The 23,421-nt window shown below is 37.3% G+C and overlaps 1 protein-coding gene across 2 annotated transcripts in view; it reads right to left on the bottom strand.

Moving 5' to 3' along the window:
• Positions 1 to 23,421, bottom strand: part of Pif1 (Pif1 DNA helicase) — a 144,966-nt gene that overhangs the window by 107,834 nt on the left and 13,711 nt on the right. For both annotated transcript variants that reach the window (XM_068228351.1, XM_068228350.1), the window contains exons 2-4: positions 12,833 to 13,358; positions 8,384 to 8,492; positions 7,414 to 7,548 (exon numbers count right to left, since the gene is read on the bottom strand). In XM_068228351.1, the coding sequence (XP_068084452.1) occupies positions 7,414 to 7,548; positions 8,384 to 8,492; positions 12,833 to 13,351 (763 nt within the window). In that variant the 5' untranslated portion in view covers positions 13,352 to 13,358. The remainder of the gene's footprint in view (positions 1 to 7,413; positions 7,549 to 8,383; positions 8,493 to 12,832; positions 13,359 to 23,421) is intronic.

The raw sequence follows: 23,421 nt of genomic DNA, 5'->3' as shown, positions 1-23,421 counted from the left end.
TTTTTTTTTTTTTTTTTTTTTTTTTTTTTTGTGGTTTTACCAATAGCTCAGTCATGCCAGATCATTTGGAGCTTATACATAGCAACTTTTTCCAGAGCAATTCTTCTTCTGGTCTCTTTCCGGCAGCTGCCTTCTAGACAACCACTAATTGGAGCACCTTTCCTCTATCAACAGCCATCACCTTGGTTTTGCTGCAACTGACTTCCAATCCTAGATCAAGACTCATTTTCTACCCACTGCATCAATTCAGCAAGTTAATCTTCACTGCCTGTCAAGAGAATAGTAACATCAGCAAAACATAAATTCTGTAACATCCTTTCTCCAACTGACACTCCACCATGCCATCTGTTCAAAGCCTTTCACATGATCATACCTGCCAACTTTACAAAAGCAAAAATCAGGAGATTTTGATATGAAAATCAGGAAAAATCAGGAGATACAATTGGTCAAAACTGCTTAATCTACATGTCTTGCACAATGCAATACTATTATATATTTATAACACTTGTTGTCTCAAAGCCCGAGTGTTGCTATAACGAGGCAAGGCTAAAAATTACACATCTCTATTATCTCACAGGAAGTATGTGAGTAATGATCGGTCTCTGATAAGCCTTGCAAAAATAGTATGAACTCATGCTCTACTTGTATGAATCGGTCATGCACTTAAATGCCATTACTTAGCAAATGCATAGATTAATATAGTGCATCAAGCAACCGCACGATTATGCAAAGCGTAATGCAATTTGTATCAAATAACTAGATGTTGTACCCGTGCTTCGCTACGGAATTCTCAGAAAGACTGTGCTTATAGTATTCCCAACTGAAGTCAACGTGTCATTACAATAATGTCAGTACGAATGTCACGATTAAAAGTAATAAACTACAGACCAAGCCCCTTATATAAATTATCTCAATTTATCCAACAATTTCTTAATAAACATTATAAATTCTCATCAAATAAATCCATCAGGAACACTGTAGAATTAGTGAACAAACTAAACACTTTCAAGCTTCAACCATATCATTCAATGCACTCCTTTGATATAGTCAACATGTATCCCAGTATAAAAACCAACTCATTATTCCCGATCATCGAAAAGAACTTACTTGCTAACAATCAACTAAGTAAACTAGAAGTTCAAGACTTTATGACCATATTAAGATTACTAATTAACAATAACTATTTCACATTCGATAAGATCATTTACAAACAAGATGGTTTGGCTATGGGTTCACCAGCCTCAGGAATTTTAGCAGAGATCTACCTTGATTTCCTAGAGCACACCGCCATCGACAATAACATCAAATTTGCTAATATCCAATTCTGGGCGAGGTACGTAGATGACACATTTATAATCCTAGATGAACGCTCCATAGACGCGCCTTCCACCCTCAAAAACCTTAATACCATTGATCATGACATTAAATTTACCTTAGAATCAGAGATAAACAACTCCATCAACTTCCTAGACCTAACAATCAATAGGCACCCCTCTTCGTTCACATATAGTATCTATAGAAAGCCCACTCAAACGGCCACTACTATAAGAAATGACTCACTACACCCCCAAACACACAAAGCGGCTACATATAATAGCTTAGTAGACCGAGCATTCAAAATTCCGATGTCAAGAAAAAACTTAAATAAAGAATTGAACACCATTCGCTCTATAGCAAAATTTAATGGATATAATGAATCCTTTATTGAAAGAATAATCAATAAATTCAGACACCGCCCAAAAACCACCCTAATAAAAGACAATACTAGCACTGCCACGTTTTCCACATTTACCTTCAATAAAGAAATTTACAACGTCACTAACGTTCTTAAAAAACACAACGTTAAAATAGCCTTTTGTACTAACAATAGAAGCACAGAGATCCTACACAACTCTTCATCAATAAATAAAAGTACGGTAGTCCTTTTTCTAAATCAGGTGTATATAGGTTTTCTTGCCAAGACTGCAAAAGTTCTTACCTAGGGCAAACAGGACGCAGCTTTAAAATCAGATATGCAGAACATGTCAATGCCATAAAACACAACCGTTTTTCCGCGGTCAGCCTACATATAAAAGAATTTAAGCACAACTTTACTGAAATAAATCAAGATCTTGAAGTATTAGATATTCTAAACAAAGGTTCTTTCCTAGACGTCACTGAAAACCTCTATATTCATTTAGACCAATATTTCAATCCCAACCTAAACTTAAATGATATCTCAGAGACACCAAAGATCCTATTCGACTTTCTCATTGAATTTTTCAAAAACATGAATATCCCGAAAAACAGATCTGTCTTTCACATTATGCATAATACTTTGTCACGCCACACACTTTCACCACATCACCTGCTCCTCTTCATCTCGCGCCATAGCTTTACCGCCTTATGTCCCGCAATAAACATCATAGAAACCTGCCCCCACCCTACACGTAACGCTGCAACAATACACCACAAATGCTGGCACAGTCAACCTCCAAACTCTCAGAAAACGAATTCCTTAATACCAATTTTATATTCTCGTCGAGCTGAATACCGGACCTGTGAAGATTACAAGATTATTTTGTGCATCTACAGAAGGGTGGTGTTAATGAAGCTACGTAATATAGAGAGAGGCTTTCAAAGGTGATTAAATGAAGAAGTTATATCATGTTCAAGATCATGCTTTCACGTCTCTGCACAGTATTTAAAATACAATTTACCGTTGGTCTTTATAGCTATTGTTGAGAGTGAAGGAGTTTTTCCTGTTGTGTATGTTTATCAGGAACTCAAGGGAGACTTCATTAGTTAGTCCGAACATAAAGAAAATGATGAACTCTTCTCAGAAGAACTCTTAAGGTTTCACCTTACTTTTCCCTGCCTGCTGGCTCTTCAGAAGTGTGTACGCGTGCGTTTTGTATTCAGGAATCATTCAAGGCAAATATTTTCGCACTGCAAGATGTGTGGTTAAGGTTATTTTTAATATGTATAACTTTTGCTTTCTCAACGATTCATTTGTTTCTATATTCGTCCCTGTTTTTATCTCCTCGTAAGATGTGTATTGTTGAATGTAACACCTTGTGTAAAAAATTGGGTTAAATGAAGAAGTTATATCATGTTCAAGATCATGCCTTCACGTCTCTGCACAATATTTAAAATGAAATTTACCGTTGGTCTTTATAGCTATTGTTGAGAGTGAAGGAGAATTTCCTGTTGTGTGTATTTATCAGGAACTCAAGGGAAACTTCATTAGTTAGTCGGAACACAGAAAAAATGATGAACTCTTCTCAGAAGAACTCTTAAGGCTTCACTTTACTTTTTCCTGCCTGCTGGCTCTTCAGAAATGTGTGCGCGTGCGTTTTGTATTCAGGAATCATTCAAGGCGAATATTTTCGCACTACAAGATGTGTGGTTAAGGTTATTTTTAATATGTATAACTTTTGCTTTCTCAACGATTCATTTGTTTCTATATTTGTCCCTGTTTTTATCCCCTTGCAAGATGTGTATTGTTTAATATAATGCCTTCTGCAATATAAATGTCTACATGCTAGCCTATTTCCCACATTTTGGCTGAAGATGACGCCAAACAGCGTCGAAACTAGTTCCAAATGTAAATATATGTTGTAATAAACTATAACAATTTTGTATTGAAAAGGTGGACCGTTTTAAGCTTCCTATCTTCCATTCTAAAAGTAATGCTGTCATATGAAATATTCGATAAAATGAAAAACAGCACATTTTCTCACTTTTAAAGAAAAGTACCACAGTGTCGATCTAACAGTTCAAAGTTCCAGAGCTAGAATGACCAGGTCGCAGACAGCCGCGAGCACTCCTGTGTCATTATTCAAGATGACGCTTGTTGTTCAAAGGGACCTAACATCTAGGTCATCGTCCCCTAATGGTACAAAATGAGATGAAATTTAATGACAATTTAAAAGTCCAAAATCATCCACCAACCAGAATTCAAAACATGGCTACTAATCATAGGCAAGGCAGACCCATGGTGTCACTCATAAGAGTGGTACTAATCACAGGTACTGTAAAACTCACCCGGATTCACACAATGTTGCTACTAATCACAAAGCTATTGTGTATCTAACATAGTGGTACTACGCGCAAGTAAAAGCGACCCAGCATGGTGGTACTAATTATAAGTAGTCTCATAGTTCTAATTCAAACATCCCTAGGTCGCCCCTTATAGTCGCCTCTTACGACAGGCAGGGGATACCGTGGGTGTATTCTTCACCTGTGTCCCCCACTCACAGGGTGTGCGTGTTTGGTCCGCGAGAGCTATTTTATTTCGCTCAAGTCCGCCAGCAAGCCACGTGGTAGTATTACCTCTCCCCCCTGCTATGCACACACTGCTCATTCCAATCACTGCCTCAGAGTAGGGATCGTATAGCTGGAATACTATGATGATCCAGTGTGTTACGTACCAGTAGTATCATAAAATTTTTGAACCAGAGGAATGGCATGCTAAAGAAGAGAGAGATCTAACTCCCCAGTTACTTCCCGTCAATATTCAGGCAGGCTGTTATACTAGGTACACAGCAGTAATTCCATCTATCGAAGATAAATGGCAGCAGAATACACAAAGCACATCACAACAAACAATGGTCAATGTAATGTTATTGTTGATCAATTTTATGAGCTGTCCATATTGCAGGCCTTCACATTTATTTTTCTTCCGACTTTGTCGTCCTTTCTTTTACGAGTCCCGCTTGTGTTATTATTCAAGCGATCGTTCCTTCATGACCTTTTCTTATTCTTATAATCATCTCCACAATATTAGTATAGTCAGAATAAGACATAGGCTAAATAATCAGAAATTGTGAACACAATTATATATGGCCTAGATTGTAGCGACTTATTCCCTGACTTTATATACCGATTTTAATTAAATTCTTGTCAACCGTTTTCTCACGATGCACGTACATACATACACAAAGACAGACAGACATTACAGAAAATTAAAACGTACACTTCTTGTTACTGTGGTCATGAACGGTACAAAAATATCATTCATTATAAATTCTGAGCAATGTACAGACACTCTTATTTTATTTATATTGAGATAAATTAAAATTAGTCAGAATTGTCTCCAAATGGCTCCTAAAATCTCTAGAAAAGTCACTAGTCATTATCATTGAAATTATATCATTAAATTATTAAAAAAGACTCCATATCTACCGACTAGTCTCTAGAATCGACTTGATGTGAACGAACACGAACATAGCACGCGAGAACGAGAGATTGACAATCAATATACACATCGGGATATACAGGTTTCAATAAACATCGCACATTCACGCACATTTCTCGCATTAATAAAGATATTTCGTTTGAAAACACCCAATGAGAGAAGGACTTCCGGTCACTCGTGTAAACAAGCTGGAATGGCAGGATTTGAAAACAAATGTTTGAAATTCACAAAAAAAATAAGCTAAAATCGGGAGAAATAATAGAATAATCGGGAGGCGGGAAAAACTGTTGAAAATCGGGAATCTCCAGCCTAGGGTTGCCATACGTCCTGAATAAGCGGGATTGTCCTGAATTTGAGCATGTGTCCCGATGTCCTGACTGAATTTTAAAAAATCCCTAAATGTCCTGAATTTTAAAAATCAGAGCAAATTATTTAAAATTTTGCTTAAATGTTTTTGAAAGGGAATGGAATTTTTTTGGTTGGTCATACTGAAGAATAGTCTGACGTCATTACCTGACGTCATGGTAACAGGCTTGATCTACGCTAACGCTATCTACTTCCACCCGGGAGCAGTGTGTTGAATAATAATGAAAATTATTTTGTATCCATGTTAGCTAGTTTTTAAAGCAATGTGAATCCAGAGAGCAATATTCTGAATTGTTTAACTTGACTCAGTTCTATTTCTTTTTACCTGGCCATAATGCATGCGTGGAAAAAAGTTTTTCTTTAATGAATTCACAATGGACAGATGACAGAAATAGACTGAAAGTAGAATCTGTTAAATCAATATTATTGCTGCAATACAATTTTAAAGAAATATCTTGGCAGGAATTTCATGATTACATTATAAAAAATTATGAATTGCTAAAAAGTGTGTCAAGTTTCAGAAAAGTATGATTGGCATCAACATCAGGATACTTGTATGTCATAAATATCGTTACGCAAAGGTAAATAAATGCTATTTTTAGTTTTTACTTATCCGTGTTATTGAGAAATGAGTAATCTCAGGTGAGCTGCCCCATCTGTTACTTAAAAATCTATACAAATAACACTGTATATTGCATAATTATGGAGTGGTCTGTAAAGTAGGTGTTTTACATAAAATATGATTTATTATTTCTCTATTTGATTTTTAATGTTAACATCATATATCAAGAGTTACATAAAGTATGATTTCTTATTTTTTCTCTATTTGATTTTTAATGTTAACATCTTATATCAAGTGCATCTTTTTGTAACGGACGGGACAGTTCATATGGAATTACCCAAATACACTTGTTGGAACCACAGGCGCAGACTTTTCGTCTTGAGCACGGGGGCAAGAATTAAAATATCAAATATTCTTACAGGAACAAAAACACGATTGCGTCCCCATACCACTATATGCATGGGAGCAAGTGTTCCCGTGGAGTTGGCGCCTATGGTTGGAACTTGTCGATGTTGGTGTCCTGAATTTCATCCTGAACCTTATGGCGACCCTACTCCCACCTCAATCGGGAAAGTTGGCAGGTACGCTTGATGTAGGCCTATTCCTCATACATTTTGAACAGTAGGGGGACAGAATGCAATCTTGTCTCACTCCTTCTGACACTCTGAAGGCCTCTGACAAGCCACAGTACAGCTTGACTTGAGCAATGTTATTTTCATATAAGCTTTTTATCAAAGCAGTACGATGAGGAGGAACGCTCATTTCATGCAATACTTCCCAAAGGTTGCACCAACGAACACAGTCAAATGCTTTCTTGTAATCCACTGTACAAAGCAAATCAACATTGGTATGTTGAATTCATACATCTTTTCAATGAGTTGTCTGATGTGAAGTAGACATATGAAGAAATCCTTAGTACCATAAATTATCAATTAAATTATTACTTTAGTGGATCACATACCTGCTCTCCTCGGCGAGGCTGCATGTGCTGTCGGTCATGTGACCTGCTCCAGCCTATTAATTCCCCAGCGCATTAGATTTGCTTCCAAAAGTTACGATTATACTGACATATAAATGTACCATTTTTTCAGCAATATATTAACAAAAAGCATGGCAAAAATATATATGAAAACACGCAAGCCCCCATCAGTTTACAATGGTCATCAACCATACCTAACAGGTAGTAAAATTTTGTAAAAACGACGATAGGATTAATTAACCAATCTGGGCATGAATACCATTTCCTGTAAGTCCTTCAAGTGATATGGAGATCCAAACCCCTGATAATGAAGGCGTACATTCTTACCTGCAAAGGCATGCAGTGTGATGCCTCCTATATGACAAGCTGCTACACCAGTGCTGGCTGTGGCAACAGTCACATCAGGAGGAAGGGCACCGATGATGCGACGCAGCAAGTATGATTTCCCTGTTCCAGCACTGCCTGTAAATTTACCAGTATTGCAGTATTCAAATAACTCAAATAATTTACAATAAACCCGACGTAAATTCCAACTTGATGTTTCGGTGTTGCCAGTCACCAGAGAAAAGACAAGAAAAAACTATAAACAGTCAATCAAAGGTAACTATTCAATTGATATAGCATGATAAATTAATTTCTGCTAGCATTGCTGCCTCTTACAATATCTGGAGCTGTGCTGTGTTCACAAAAACCATGAGTTTTCAGTTATTACATTTAGTTTCTTGGGAAGTTTTCCTTTAATGTGATTCTGTGCGATTCAAATTAGTATGTCACAAGGTTCCACGCTAAATTGTCATTATGCATTCCGATCTAAGAAAACTGATGATTATCACAAGTAGGTGAACATACAGAAATGATTTCTAGAAACACTAATGAAAAACTTATCATTCTATAACTCATAATGAAGCTCTGACGAAGACAAGAAAGAAGAGTTTATAAGGGTATGAAAAAACTTCTTGAACATATTATGTAACTTATATTAACAGAATCGACACAGAAAAAAAGTGGCTATCTTCTTAACAGATTGACTTTTTGTACATGGTGATGTAAGGAAAGAAGAACAAATGCACCTTGTGAATTAAAGTAAACTTCTAAAGTGAACGAGGTACATGAAATCGTTAGGAGATATAGACGTAACTTAATTTTAATGCAATTCAGCTCTTGTACATGGTGCAACTCAGCCATTTACATTAGCAAGTTGACAATTTCGTACTCCTTGTTGCTGAACTTTCAAGTCATAAGAAAGGGTAGCTCAACTATAAAATTCTTTCCAGGGAACTAGGACATTTTAACTTACCAGTAAAAAATATACTTTTTCCTGAAAGAGCTGCCTGTAGAATTTCTTTTTGTTCAGCAGTTAATGGACTAGGATCCAAATGTGTTGACAAACATGATCGCTTCACAGCCTGAAATTAGTGATACACAGCTCAGAACAACGAAGTATTACTCTCACTAGTTTTTGAAGCAAAGAGAAAATTAGAGAAAGTACTGCGAATAAAATAACTGAATTAAAAGTAAGAAGATGTACAATATTAGAAGGATCCACCTTTCAATACTCCGTTGTAAGTTGAACTAAAAAGAAGTCACAACTTGTTTATTGGGACTGGCTTCGACACATTACAAGTGTCATCATCAGCCAAATAGTAAAATAGGGCAAGATATAAAGATCTTAAAACAACTAATACATTGAACACAGGCAAAAAATTAACATTGATTCATATCATAGCAATTCAGTTAATGTCCAAAACACAATGATCGCAGTCAAGAGAGTAAACAGAACATCATTGTCTTGCGCCAAAAACAAATATAGTTGAAGTTCGCAAGCAGGTCAAGTATGCACTTATGTAGAGTCGTTGCTAGGCAGGTCTTGTAGGCATTTGTTTCTCAGGCCGAAGAGTAAAAGGTGACGTAATTGAAGTCTTAGGAAAACAGTGTAGGATTTAATTTCGTCAAATTCAAAGTAGGTATATAAGTTTGAAAATATTTAAAACATTAAAAAGAATAAAGTCAAATAAAAATATATTAAAAATAGGAAGAAATAATAAAAGAAAATTGCAATGTGAGGTTCAACTCGAAACAACTTGCCGTAGTAATTGATAGATGAATGGGAGATGATAAATAGAGAAAAGGTTGGGGAACGATTATTAGAGGCATTGCTTCCACTTACTTGTGCCAGGCTCCTCACTTTCATCTATCCTGTCTGACTTCCCTTGGTCAACTCTTGTTCTTTTCCGACCCCGAAGCTATTAGGTTTGCGAGGGCTAGGGAGTCTTTCATTTTCACGCCCTTCGTGGCCCTTGTCTTCCTTTTACCGATATCTTCATTTTTCGAAGTGTCGGACCTCTTCCTCTTTTTTCCTCGGTTTAGTGTTATATAGAAGATATTTACCCATTTGTACTTCCTCTAACAGCAATAATCACCACCACCAGCACCACCTCCCTCTAATAAACGTTTCCCAACCTTTTCTCTATTTATCATCTCCCATTCATCTATCAATTACTACGGCAAGTTGTTTCAAGTTGAACCTCACATTGCAATTTTCTTTTATTATTTCTTCCTATTTTTAATATATTTTTATTTGACTATTCTTTTTAATGTTTTAAATTATTTTCAAACTTATGTACCTACTTTGAATTTGACGAAATTAAATCCTACACTGTTTTCCTAAGACTTCAATTACGTCACCTTTTACTCTTCGGCCTGAGAAACAAATGCCTACAAGACCTGCCTAGCAACGACTCTACATAAGTGCATACTTGACCTGCTTGTGAACTTCTTGTTTTCGGTGCAAGACAATGATGTTCTGTTTACTCTCTTGACTGCGATCATTGTGTTTAGGACATTAACTGAATTGCTACGATATGAATCAATGTTAATTTTTTGCCTGTGTTCAATGTATTAGTTGTTTTAAGATCTTTATATCTTGCCCTATTTTACTATTTGGCTGATGATGACACTTGTAATGTGTCGAAACCGGTCCCAATAAACAAGTTGTGACTTCTTTTTAGTTCAACTTACAACGGAGTATTGAAAGGTGGATCCTTCTAATATTGTACATCTTCTTATTTCTCTATTCAATACAGAACGACCATGAAGTTTTTAACTTTAAATGAATTAAAAGTATGTATTCAAACAAGGTTACTAATCAATTATGGCGTCATTTTAAATGTAGTTTTACTACTTAATTTTGTATTGAAATAAACTTTTTTTTTGCTAGTTGCTTTACGTCGCACCGACACAGATAGGTCTTATGGCGAAGATGGGACAGGGAAGGACTAGGAGTGGGAGGGAAGCGGCCGTGGCCTTAATTAAGGTACAGCCCCAGCATTTGCCTGGTGTGAAAATGGGAAACCACGGAAAACCATTTTCAGGGCTGGCGACAGTGGGGTTCGAACCCACTATCTCCCAAATACTGGATACCAGCCGCACTTAAGTGACTGCAGCTATCGAGCTCGGTATTGAAATAAACACAGGCATTGTTATTTAAATATTAGTCAGGTGATGGTGTAATTGATGGACAATACTGTGTAACACCCAAGGCCATTTTACAGAATATAAGAAGGCAGAGACTTGTCTCGCTGAACATGATTTAAGGTTTACTTGCTTGTTTTTATTCATAATTTAAAATTATTTGGGCAAAAGAGCTCTCTAGATGTGGTGATAGCAATTCAGTGGTAAAGTAAACTCATGTCCTCATCCCGAGGTGGTGCAACTCTTTTCAGGCACACCCCTAATGGAGGTGAGTTGCATGTACCATTTCAACCACATATCGGCCCTCCTGCCATTCTTAAATTTCTGGTAGTACTGGGAATCAAACCCGGACCCCCGTGGACGGCAGTTAAGACCCCCCGAGGACGGCAGTTAAGAACACTAACCTTTACGCTACGGGAGGCGGACACCCTTCAGCGGTGAAAACCATCATACAATGCCCATTTCCAAAATTAGGTATGACTGTAAAGAGTATGTCTCTGGGTTAGAAGGGGCTTATATAAAATAGGGTAGACTGAGCAAGTGGCTGCGCAGTTTGGGTCACGTAGATGTAAGCTTGCATTTCAAGCTGGGAAAAAGGAATGACTGCAATAACTAATGAAGAATTCTTCTGATAACAATTCCAGGTGAAGTGTTTATAACAATTTAAAATCAATTTACATACCAATTTGGTTTCTTCACTGAATATCATTTTATAACACAAATACTTTTTCTAATTACTTTAAACATAGAAAAATAAAGACATTTTAAAAAATGTGTGAAAACAGAAATTGTTCTTTACTCCTTTTGACTGCAACATACTGTACAGTAGTGTATAGATCAGGATATGTACTTCTACAGCACGAGCCTCAGCTGAGTTGCCGGTTATTCCCCGTGCCATGTCTGGGTAAGTGGATGATGTAATAACCACACCTGACCCCTATAGCACGACCAATGATGTCATAGCCGAAGCTAGTCTGCAGTAAGTTTCTATGCAGTATAAAGCGTGACTGCTTTTTATAAAGCAGTAATGGATTGGTTTAGCATTTCATGGCTTCTGAACTAAGTGCTGAACAGCATATATTTTGAACCAAGAATCTGCTGGAAAAGTGAGAAGAGAATTCTGCTAAAACTTTCCTGAAGTGCAAGTGCCAATGCATTACGTAATTAATAAAATTGGAATAAATTTAAAACTGCACGTTCAGTGCTAAACAAACAAGTTAAAAAATCAACTGTCTTACCTGAAAACAAAATTCAAGACATTAGTGAGAGACTTGAGCGATCCTACAGAACATCTTTAAGGAATCTGGCTCAGCAAAGTAAGGTTTCACATGATGTTTAAGATGTAGTTTTTTACCACCAATTTTAAGGTTCTATATTCATTTGCACAGGGGGCAGCAAGAAAACTGAAATTTCGGCCTTGCAAAAGTCACAGAAGTGCAAAGTTTAAACCCAAGCGATCTAGTTACAAGAAAACATTATTGCAACTGGTTTCTTCAGCCTGTCAATAGTGGTAAATTAAATCCTGAATTAGTGCTGTATTCCAATGAGGCATGGTTTTATTTGCTTCGACGTATATATTTGCGAAATGTCTGGTATTATTCAAGCAAGAACCCAAGAATCATTCAAGAAATTCCACTTCATGACCTTAAAAATATGAGTTGGTGCTCTATTAGAGCTAAAAGAATTATTACAGGCCAATTTTTTTCTTAATGACACCATTCTGACCAATACATAGAATTAATATTGGATGAGTTTTTTTTCCTCACCTGACTGACCAAGAATTTCCAGTAAGACGGGACTATAGCATATATAACTTACAATTCAATGAATGCAGTGCATTGCAGAATATTTAGTGCAACTTTATGGCCAGCTTGCCTTGCGACTTCTATTTGTGGAGTGGTTTGAAAGACAGAGTGTACAGAAGTAACCCCCACACCACAAGAGAACTAAAACAATGCGATTTGCACCAATATGCTGAAGATTCATGAGACAGAATTGCAGACAGTGAACCAGAATATTATCATATGCTACTATGCTTGTCTACAGGCTGAAGGAGACCATTTTCAACACTTCCTGTAATGGGTTAAGTTTTATTATTTTTCGATCTGATTATCCATTCATAGAAATTGATGGGTTTTCTATGGGCATATGGGAAGGGTGTGACGGCAACTGGGCTCTCGTTTCCCGACATATGGCATGCAGGAAGGACGGCAACCCTTGCAGGACTCGCACTGTAGATCTGTAAAGTACTGTATGTTCACAACATTATACATACTTTGTTCTGAATTTCCATAGCTGGGCGTTTCTTCTTCCCTGTTGGTGGTGTAATATCAGTCTGTTTTAGTTTTTCTTTGGCTTTGTTTACTTCATTAAGGGTAACAGGACTTATTTCTTCCACAACATGCGGTTTACCAGTTAACAGCTGCTCCCGCAATCCAACTTTAGGCTCTTCCTTTCCACTAAGTTTAATGTACATGTGTTTCAAGAAAGACATCAAATGCATTGGTGGAGCATTAGAAATAAGGGCAGTCAGCTTTTCTTCTAAAAAATTAATGGAAGCTTTACCTTCAGACATGAACTTTTTATGAACACTAATACCCTTCAAATGAAATTTTCTAGATATTGTTTTTTCACCATTAACTTCAAGAAATATTTCTCTGTACTCATTTCTAATAAGCCTCAGGGTAACTGTTTTAAAATTAGCACGTCTGTGAACTGAACGATCAGCATTCAACCACTCTAGTGATAATGAACACACTAAAGTCGAGGAGCTCCCACTGTCTTCCAATGACATCTCGAAACTGTAACAAACAAGAAACAATGCAATTTATAACTGCTGTTACATTTGCCAATAAAAAAACACATTTTTTAAATATTTTAGTAACAGATTATTAAAATAGTCCAGATCCTTGGCTGAATGGTCAGTGTAGTGGCCTTCAGGTCAAAGGGCCCTGGATTCAATTCCTGTCCGAGCCAGGGATTGTAATCATATTTGGTTAATTCCTCTACTTCCAGGGCCAATTGTTATTGCCTCAATAAACATCTTCACTTACACACCACATCAAACTATTAACTACCACAGAAACATGCAATAGTGAATACACTGAAAATTGTAGGCAATAGAATTTCATGGTACCATGTTTCCTTTACGCTGCACACAGGTTTCCAGTGAGAATAGGTCAATAAGATATAAGGTATATTGCATGCACATACTGTGTACTGTGGTTTTGCACAGCAGTCCGAGATGTTTTCTAGTAATTTTACTGCATTTTGAATGTTATCTTTTGCACCAACACACGTAGGTCTTATGGTGACGACATGACAGGAATGGACTAGGAGTAGGAACTAAGAGACTGTGGCCTTAATTAAGGTATAGCCCCAGCATTTGCCTGGTGTGAAAATGGGAAAACATGGAAAACCATCTTCAGGGCTGACGACAATAGGTTTGGTCACACTATATCCCAAATGCAAGCTGTTAGCTACGCGACCCAAAACGCACAGCCACTTGCTGGGTATACTGTGGACCTTTTATGATAAACAACAGACTACTGTATTTTACAAAGTTAAAAAATTGAGTGTATCCTCCTAATTCAATACATCATAATAATTCCATCATTAGATGGAGTAATCAAATTCAAACATGTTTTGGCTCATTTGAGCCTCTTCAGTGAAAAAGGGGAGGGGTTGAAATAATTTACATAATACAAGCTAAAAAAATGCCAAAAAACATAATGAAGGAACAAATGAAGAAACAAAAGAGAGACATGACGGAAACAAAATTAACACAATATACAATATTTACATCATCATGTGGAGCTAAAAACAACTTGCTGCGATTTTACCCCTTTTTTCATGCTATAACAGTGTTTACTTTATCGTTAAACAAGAGAGGCACAATAAATTTCTTTTTTGCTGCTTTTCATGTTCCCAAGGAAGTTAAACTTCTTACAAGTACAATTTGTTAAACATACAATAATTGATTTCTGGACATTTTGTACAGATTGTAAGATTGCTAACATCCTTACTTTTCTTAAAGATTCAAAGAACTTCAAAAACAAAAATCTTGTAAACAATTCAACTCTAGTCATGAATGAAAAATTACACAGCTAAATTGTTTAATATTTTCCCCTAAAGAAAATACGAAACCAAGCCCCTAAACCTAAAAGAAAAATGGACCCTACCTAGCTAATCAAGAATAAAAATTACCAAACAGCAACCAAAAAAATAAAAATCACGGATAATCTTGATGACCTAGTCAAGAACCCTAAACAAATTGCAGAACTGGCCCCCAATAAAACCATGTAAACTCCAAAATAGTGGGCAAAAAGACATTGAACATGGCTATTAAACCAATCCCAAAAATCAAGAATATCCTTCCAAAATCGAGTACAGCAAAGAAAGGAAACCACTTGAACCTTAAGGAGAATTAAGAGACAACGCCATAAGGATGCAGTGAAGTTAACTGAAGAAGAATTCAACAGAACACAATTGAGAGATTACTACAAAACCTTCAAAAAGCAACTCCAAAAATACAAATCCCATTCCTTCTAATGAAGGATGAAAATGGTAAGCTGGGCCATAACAATATTGGAAATACTGGCTAAATATTTCACCAAACTCCTAAATTGTGAGGAACCAACAGAAAACTTGGACATCAACACTCGAATCACACCACCGGATTGGTTTTACTACATATTTGTGCACCTAAATGAGATGTGCCTCCTCCAAAGAATCATCGATTCATCAATAACAAGATTTTGTCCAGGCTTTCTCTCATCCATAAATCGCTGGTGCAAAAATCTAAATACTACTGTATATCGCCATATGGCAGAGAGCTTTAATGCAAGTTGGGTCTTATGTTCCCCTGTGGTACAAATATAATGCTTGTAGAAGGCACAACTACCTTTTCACAGGTGATCGTCCTCAAAGCTGCCATAACGCCATATGGCATTACACAAATTCCCAGTTTAAAGAGAGGTTTGACGTCATAAGCACAACAAACTCCCTTTCTAATTGAGCATGACACCATATGGTAGCAAGTGGCACTCAACATGTTAAAACTTACTTAGACAAACAAGGCCGAAGTTGCAGTAGATTCATAGATGATCGCCCTGATAAAGACAGTGTTTGAAGTGTATTAGAACGACACAAAGATATGGCAGGCCTGCATTTAGCTCCCAATATTACTGTGTCTTGCCTAAAATTTTAATACAATACTTTCAAAATGTGAAAGATACCCTAGCCAATGTGTCTGCTGCTATCACTTCCAAGTATGAAGAAATAAATGTCAGTAAAGATACAGGAAAATAACTGGTTATCAACAGATATGGTACCTACCAAGGAATTTGAAAGTGTCAGGAATCACTCTAAATCTCCAACAATTATGATGTCTGGTTCAGTGGTTGGTGACTTGTTCCCTCCCTATGTTATACAGCTGAAACTGTTTATTTTGGCATCGCTTTTAACGAAGTATTGGATATAACAGGGAAATCTAACGGTCCCATCTAAATCCTATGTAAACACTGTATTTTTTTTTTAATCCCTTAGTACGATGTCGCTTATGACATATACTTTAAAAACAATGATTTTGATAATATTTTCGGATAAATATATCGGCTATAACGTCAAATATTTAATTTTGTTTGTTACATATTTGGGGGCTCAGGCGGCAGCGCGCCGGCCTCTCACCGCTGGATACCGTGGTTCAAATCCCGGTCACTCCATGCAAGATTTGTGCTGGACAAAGCGGAGGCAGGACAGGTTTTTCTCTGGGTACTCTGATTTTTCCTGTCATCTTTCATTCAAGCAACACTCTCCAGTATCATTTCATTAATCATTGCCCCAGAGGAGTGTGACAGGCTTTGGCAGGCAGCACATTTCCTATCCTCTCTGCTAGATGGGGGTTTCATTCATTCAATTCCTGACCCGGTCGAATGACTGGAAACAGGCTGTGGATTTTCACATATTTGGGGATCGCTGACAACAATGTAATGCTTATTAGGCTTATTGCAGATTTCAAATCAGTCTGTCTGTTAAATAGTCAAGGCAAGCATTGCTGTGAAGATGTCACGAAACAAAATTGTTTAATCATGAAGAAAAGTTACACATACTATGGGGATTAGAAAATGGGGAAACAAATGTCAGTATTGGGAAGAAATTGTGTGTATCACACTGAACGACTCCTACTATTTCGAAGGACAGAGAGAAAATTCTTATAAATGAAGCGGGGTATAATAATCTGAGTACGGAGATATTGAAGAATCTTTACTTAGATGGTTTGAGGAGGAAAGAACAAATAATGTGCCGATCAATCAACCTCCTCACAGTCCCACTCCTCTAATACTGTACTGTAAATACAGTACTTATTTCAGTTATGGTATGTTTTTGAAGTTTTAACTTAATTCTGTTAATTAAACATGTCAGTGTGAAGCCTAAAACTTACAGATAGGCCTATGGCATTTTTAGGAAGAGAAACCGGTTTGTGCAACTATCGTCTATAACATCATGTGTGATTAGTTCCATATTGATGGTTTACGACTCACAACTGGAGAGTTTTCTTACATTCCCATCTAATCAATACTATATCTATATATTAAAATACAGTAGTTTACTAAAAACAGCTTAGGCAAATCCGTCTGTCCGTTCTACTGGATGGATTTGCTTCATTTCTGTTGTTTTCTCTTGGGAATTACCTGTCGATGAAACACGCGACATTGATAGGTCTCTAAGTTCAGCCAACTTTGAGTAATCATAAAATCAAATCATTAAATGATTACTCCAATAATTGCAGGAAAAGGCTTACCCTAATCCACAATACATTCTATACTCGACTAACACCTTCATTAATATTCTGATATGTGATTTTCATCCTTAGTAACGTCATTGCATGCAGCCATGTTTGATTACTACCTGTCAAATAAAGTACACTTCCTCTGATCACGGAAGAATACTATTCCCTACTAGATACTCTTTGATTCTCTAACCTTTCCCAGCTTCCAAATACCTATATAACAGATGGCAGAGCGTTCTTAATAACTTACATGCTGCTAAGAGAAAAAAAGTCTACGTACAAACAGATCCCATCATGCTGTACACCTTAGACATTAACTAGGAACACCTATCGAAGGATAACCTAGCTACACTAGAAAGAGTGAAGGCTATGCATCTTAAAGTTCTTTGCCTGGCAAAAAACGCTCCTTCGAGACTAACCTATGAACCCCTATATACGCGTAGAAGAACTGCGATTAAATATGCCATTGCCTTCTACGACACAATAACAAACTTTACATCAAAAACTGCAGGATATAAAAGCGAAAACATGGATAGATTTTTAACAGACAGCTTGATGATGTCAGAATGGATGACTCTCTGCTAGGGGCTTTACGTCGCACCGACACAGATAGGTCGTATGGCGACGATGGGATAGGAAAGGCCTAGGAGTTGGAAGGAAGCGGCCGTGGCCTTAATTAAGGTACAGCCCCAGCATTTGCCTGGTGTGAAAATGGGAAACCACGGAAAACCATTTTCAGGGCTGCCGATAGTGGGATTCGAACCTACTATCTCCCGGATGCACAGAATGGATGAATTCTAACTTCGAACTGGGGCATACCATAACACACTTCTTATTAAATGCTCATAAAACCACTGAAAAGGCCAGGCAAAACAATATGACTATGACAGGCATATCAAAACGAGTTATCTGACCTATTTATAACAAATGTTGCGGAGCAGCCCGAGTCCTCTATATGTTATAAAATTTAATTTACATCTAAACTGCTTTACTAGTTTCAATCCATGGATCATCCTTGGTTGCATACACTAACAATTAAAATAGTACATTCACAATCATTAGAAACCACCTTCTTTGAGTTTGTTGTATATTAGTCTTATAATCTAATAAATGTCCACATTTCATTTCATATTAACAGTTAGAGATATGCAAGTGAAATGAAACAGATGTTTTATTAGATTTTAAGGCTGTAATATATGGGAATAACTCAAAGAAAATGGTTTCTAATGATTGTAATATACTCTTAATTGTTAGTGTAACAAATTAAATTGGTTACTAGATTTTATAAAAAAAATTAAGAAGAATGTTTTAATTTCAACAGATAGTGATAAGCTAGTGAAATGAAACATAAATGTTTATTAGATTTTATTTAATTTTTAATATCCACACAAGATACAAAGAACACAAAAACGCGATCAGATATAATCAGCATTCAGCCTCTGGGGAGCATATATACGACAGTTCACACTATATAAAATATAAAATTTATTTCTCTTCCACCTATTCAATACAATCAATCATAAAATCAAGGTTTAATCCTCATTAAAATATGAAACGGTACATGTTTCACTCTTTTAAAGGGGATCATCAGGCATAACACCACCTCAAAAACGAACCAGGCACCTATTTAAAATTTAACCTAGGCCTATGACTATTAAAAGAATTATTGGGCACATATAAGAATTTAACTTAATATGCAGTCGGACAACCAACAAGCTAATGTCGAATGGTGGGACGCATTGAAATGGAGGGGAAACAGCTACAGATGAACCATCAATTCAAATATCTTGGAAATGTTATCTCTGATGCTGGTTCTATAGACAAGGAAATATTCCACAGAATTCAGACAGGTAGCAACCTTTACAAAATAGTTAAAGACATAATAAGGAACAAGAAAATACAATGTATGAAACCTATCACGTACCAATCCTGACCTATGGTTGCGAAACATGGACCATGAGAAATAAAGATGTTAGTAGAATCCACGCAGCAGAAATGAGATTTGTCCGTAGCATGATCAGTAAAACACGGAGGGACAGAGTCCATAATGAGGAAATCCGTAAGCAGGCTCAAGTTGTAAGACTGCAGGACAGAACAACAGCACAGCGACTGAGATGGTATGGACATATGCGACGCATGGGAGATAACAGATTACCGAAAAAATGTATGATCTAAAACTTGAAGACAAAAGATCAAGAGGGCGACCAAGACTCAGGTACAAGGACATGGTGAAGATTGACATTCAACAGCGAGGACATACTTTGGAAAGCATCGAAGAAGGAGAGAAGTTCACAGACCGCAACTGGTGGAGAAGCCTCGTTCGCCGACCCACCGCTTAAGATGGAACAATGTGGGATATGTATGTATGTAGTCGTTATGTAAGGAACTAAATTAAATGCGGGAAGCATTAACATGTTGATGGCCAAAGCCATAGTCAAATGTGAGATGACTTAGTTAAATTAAATGGTAAAAATGACAGTGATAAGTGATGATCCAAGTTAAAATATTTTATAAGACTTAATGTGGAAATACATGCCAAAGCACTAAAGTTTTGGTGAAATATTTAACCACATACTATGTTCTTGTATCAGTTCTTATTTTAAAGGAGTTGATATAAGTTCCAATGTTTTTAGTTTGCAACTTGTGGAGATAGAAGTTGTTTTTTTTTTTTTGTTTTTTTTTTGTCACAGTTCTAGTTAAAAACTATTACTGAACTTTAAAAATGGTGACAACTTGATGAATTTGTTATAGTGTCATTGGGCCATCTTCTTTATGTTGTACTCTATTAATATGTTATTGGTATGCCTTGCAGTTGTTGTGGCATTCCGACGTTAGCTTGTTGGTCGAAAAGAGGAAACAGGCTGTGGAACAAGTTGTAAATCAGGCTGTGGAACACGTTGTAAATATCACGCTGTCGGATGTGTGTAAGCTCTATAAAATGGACAAGTTTGAAGTTAACGAAATTGAAGAAATGAAAGAAAACAAGGGGAAAATAAACGAGTGAAATATAAGTACTGCGGTGTTAACTCTGCTGGAATGTTACCTTGTTGTGTGAAGGGTTTCTAGAGTACTGGTGGTCGCCAATCCTCTGCTTCTCGTAAGTGTGTAATCTTAGTGGAGAGGAATTAACTTGAGAAGGCGGGGCTGTAGGCTTGGGGGTTACGCGTGGGGAGGAGTTACTTGCATCTGGTGGGGAAGAGGGACGTGATGTGTTTGTCAGTCTAGTGGGAGTGCTTATTGTTTTTGTCTTGAAAACTTTAAAGAATTTAATATCTTGAAGATTTGACTTATGGAATAGGATTGGTATCTGTTCATAAAGGTTTTTTTAATTATCTATTGGATCATTTAGGTTTTGATTTACATTGTATTTCTGGCCCCAAAAAAATGTAAAGGTTTTCAAACTCGGTCATGAGTCTACCTCGATCGATTCTTTTTAAAATTTGAAGACCGCACTCAATTGTGGTGAAACTATGTCCTGGATGTGTGCAAGGTCAGGTTCAAGCTGGAGGAGGGTCTGTGTTGTTTTGGGGGTGTTTTTTGTACCATGGATTGGGCCCACTCACTGAGGTGACCACTAACATGAACCAGCATGTATATTAAAACCTTCTGGATGATCAGATGTTGCCTTTCAGTCAACATCTGCATGATACTATGCTATTGATACCCCGATTTTTCAAAATTACAACAGCAAAGTTCATCAGGCTGGACGCATATGTGACTGGTTTTATGAATACTGAATATTTTGTCCGGTGAGCTTATTTCATAGAGCTTCTCCATGCAAGCAGTAACCAAAGACGTGAGTAAGCATTTCTATCTCGTTATGGTAGCGCTGACAACGGTTAGTGTCCATGGTCCTGCTTGGAATATCTTGTACGGCTGCTACGTTGCCTGCCCTTTTCAAGGCATCACGCCATTCGTTACAAGATAATCCTTGAAAGTGACTAATGCACTGATTGGCTGGAGGGTATTGACGTAAAAAGGATAAAACTGCTTTCTCTTTCTGTGGGAAGTTGCACCACTTACTAAATTAAACTTCTCTCAACTTGGTTCTTATTTTCCAGGGGTCAAAAAACGCATCCTTTTTATTCAATACGCTGTCATCTGGTGTTTGACAAAGCCTTTTCATAATGCTTTCTTCTTTTGGTTCCCTTGTATTTATTATGTAAGGATCTTTGGAATTAAATAGTATTCTAAGGGCAGCAATGCGTTAAAGGACAGCCTCCCAACATAACGGAATAGCCCCAGTCCCTTGAATTTCCTACGACTGTATAGCATGGTGTCCAGCATATCAGCAGGAACTTGTAAGATTTCTTTCAATGTGCATCTGATCATTTTATCTGAATCTTAGAGGAATTTTGCAGGCATCTGTTTGGTGGGAACTATTTGGAACAGGTAAACAAGAGATGGACAACTTTAGGTATTTAGAATACAGAATTTTTTTTTTAGTTTGCAAAAGAGGTGAGGATGACAGAGATTCTAACTTGTTTCTTAGATTAATCATTGAAGCTTGAGAGTTGAATGTGGTAATACTCTCAAAATTCACTCCCAAATATTTGATTAATTCTCCAGGAGAGATGGTCTCGACGTTGCTTGCCTTGAACAATATTGATACAAACTGACTATGCCAGATTAATATCCAAACCAACCTTTTTGAATCCTTGAATTGCCATTTAGCAAGTTCGAGAGCAGATCGTTTATCTTTGCCAATGATGACGGTATTATGTGCGAAGCCTAAGACAGTCAGGTGTTACAGTAAATCCATATTCTGTTGCAACACGCTCCTCGTTGAGTTCTTCCAAAGTATGATCTATTGCAAGATTGTATAACGCTGGAGAAAAAGGAGATCCCTGCAAAATGCCTCTTCTAAGCGGCACTGGTTTGGTTTGAAGTGGTTACATTTGATTTGTGTTTGATTTCTTTCTTGTAATGAGAACCAGAGAAGAAAGCTTTGGGAGAGCAGTGGAATTTTCCAGTATTCTTCTGAGATCTTCATGGCCTATGTTGTCGAAGGCTTTATGAATATCAGAGAAAAATTATAGTAGCACTGTCCGGCTCCATGGCTACATGGTTAGCGTGCTGGCCGTTGGTCACAGGGTCCCGGGTTCGATTCCCGGCAGGGTCGCAAATTTTAACCATCATTGGTTAATTTCGCTGGCAAGGGAGCTGGGTGTATGTGTCGTCTTCTTCATCATCATTTCATCTCCATCATGACGTGCAGGTCGCCTACGGGAGTCAAATAAAAAAGACCTGCACCTGGCAAGCCGAACATGTCTCGGACACTCCCGGCACTAAAAGCAACACGCCATTTCATTTCATAGTAGCACTGCTGCTATTCTTCTTCGCTCATTGTAATATCAACTGCAATATGGATGTGTTCAGTGTTTTGCTAGGTGAATTTGTGAACCCTCTTTTTTTTTTTTTTTTTTTTTTTTTTTTTCTAGGGGCTTTATGTCGCACCGACACAGATAGGTCTTATGGCGACGATGGGATAGGAAAGGCCTAGGAGTTGGAAGGAAGCGGCCATGGCCTTAATTAAGGTACAGCCCCAGCATTTGCCTGGTGTGAAAATGGGAAACTGCAGAAAACCATCTTTAGGGCTGCTGATAGTGGGATTCAAACCTACTATCTCCCAGATGCAAGCTCACAGCCGCGCGCCTCTAAGCGCACAGTCAACTCGCCCGGTATGTGAAACCTCTTTGGTGCTCATTAAACACTAAGAATTTCCTTAACCTCTGGTCGAGGACTCGCTCGATCACTGTTCTGAGGACTGAAACAATTGTGATTGGCTGCCAGTTCGAGGCTGACATTTCATCTCCAGATTTAAATATTAATACTGTTCTTGCTTTATTGAAACAAGATGGTACATGTGATGTCTCTAACATGGGGTAGCTATAAGAGCAATTAACTTATATAATGTCACAAACACAAAGGTTTTTTGGCAATGCTGGTGTAGGAAAGGATCAGGGCTGGGAAAGCAGCAGATGTTGCCTTAATTAAATGTCAGGTGCCAAAATCATCAGCTGAGTGAAATTCAAAGATAGGAGGTTAATCTGGCACCTCTACAAAGATGAAAT

This window comes from Anabrus simplex, chromosome 1, assembly GCF_040414725.1.
Source record: "Anabrus simplex isolate iqAnaSimp1 chromosome 1, ASM4041472v1, whole genome shotgun sequence".
In the NCBI taxonomy this organism is placed as follows: domain Eukaryota; kingdom Metazoa; phylum Arthropoda; class Insecta; order Orthoptera; family Tettigoniidae; genus Anabrus; species Anabrus simplex.
This window is presented reverse-complemented; position numbering and strand designations above follow the sequence as displayed.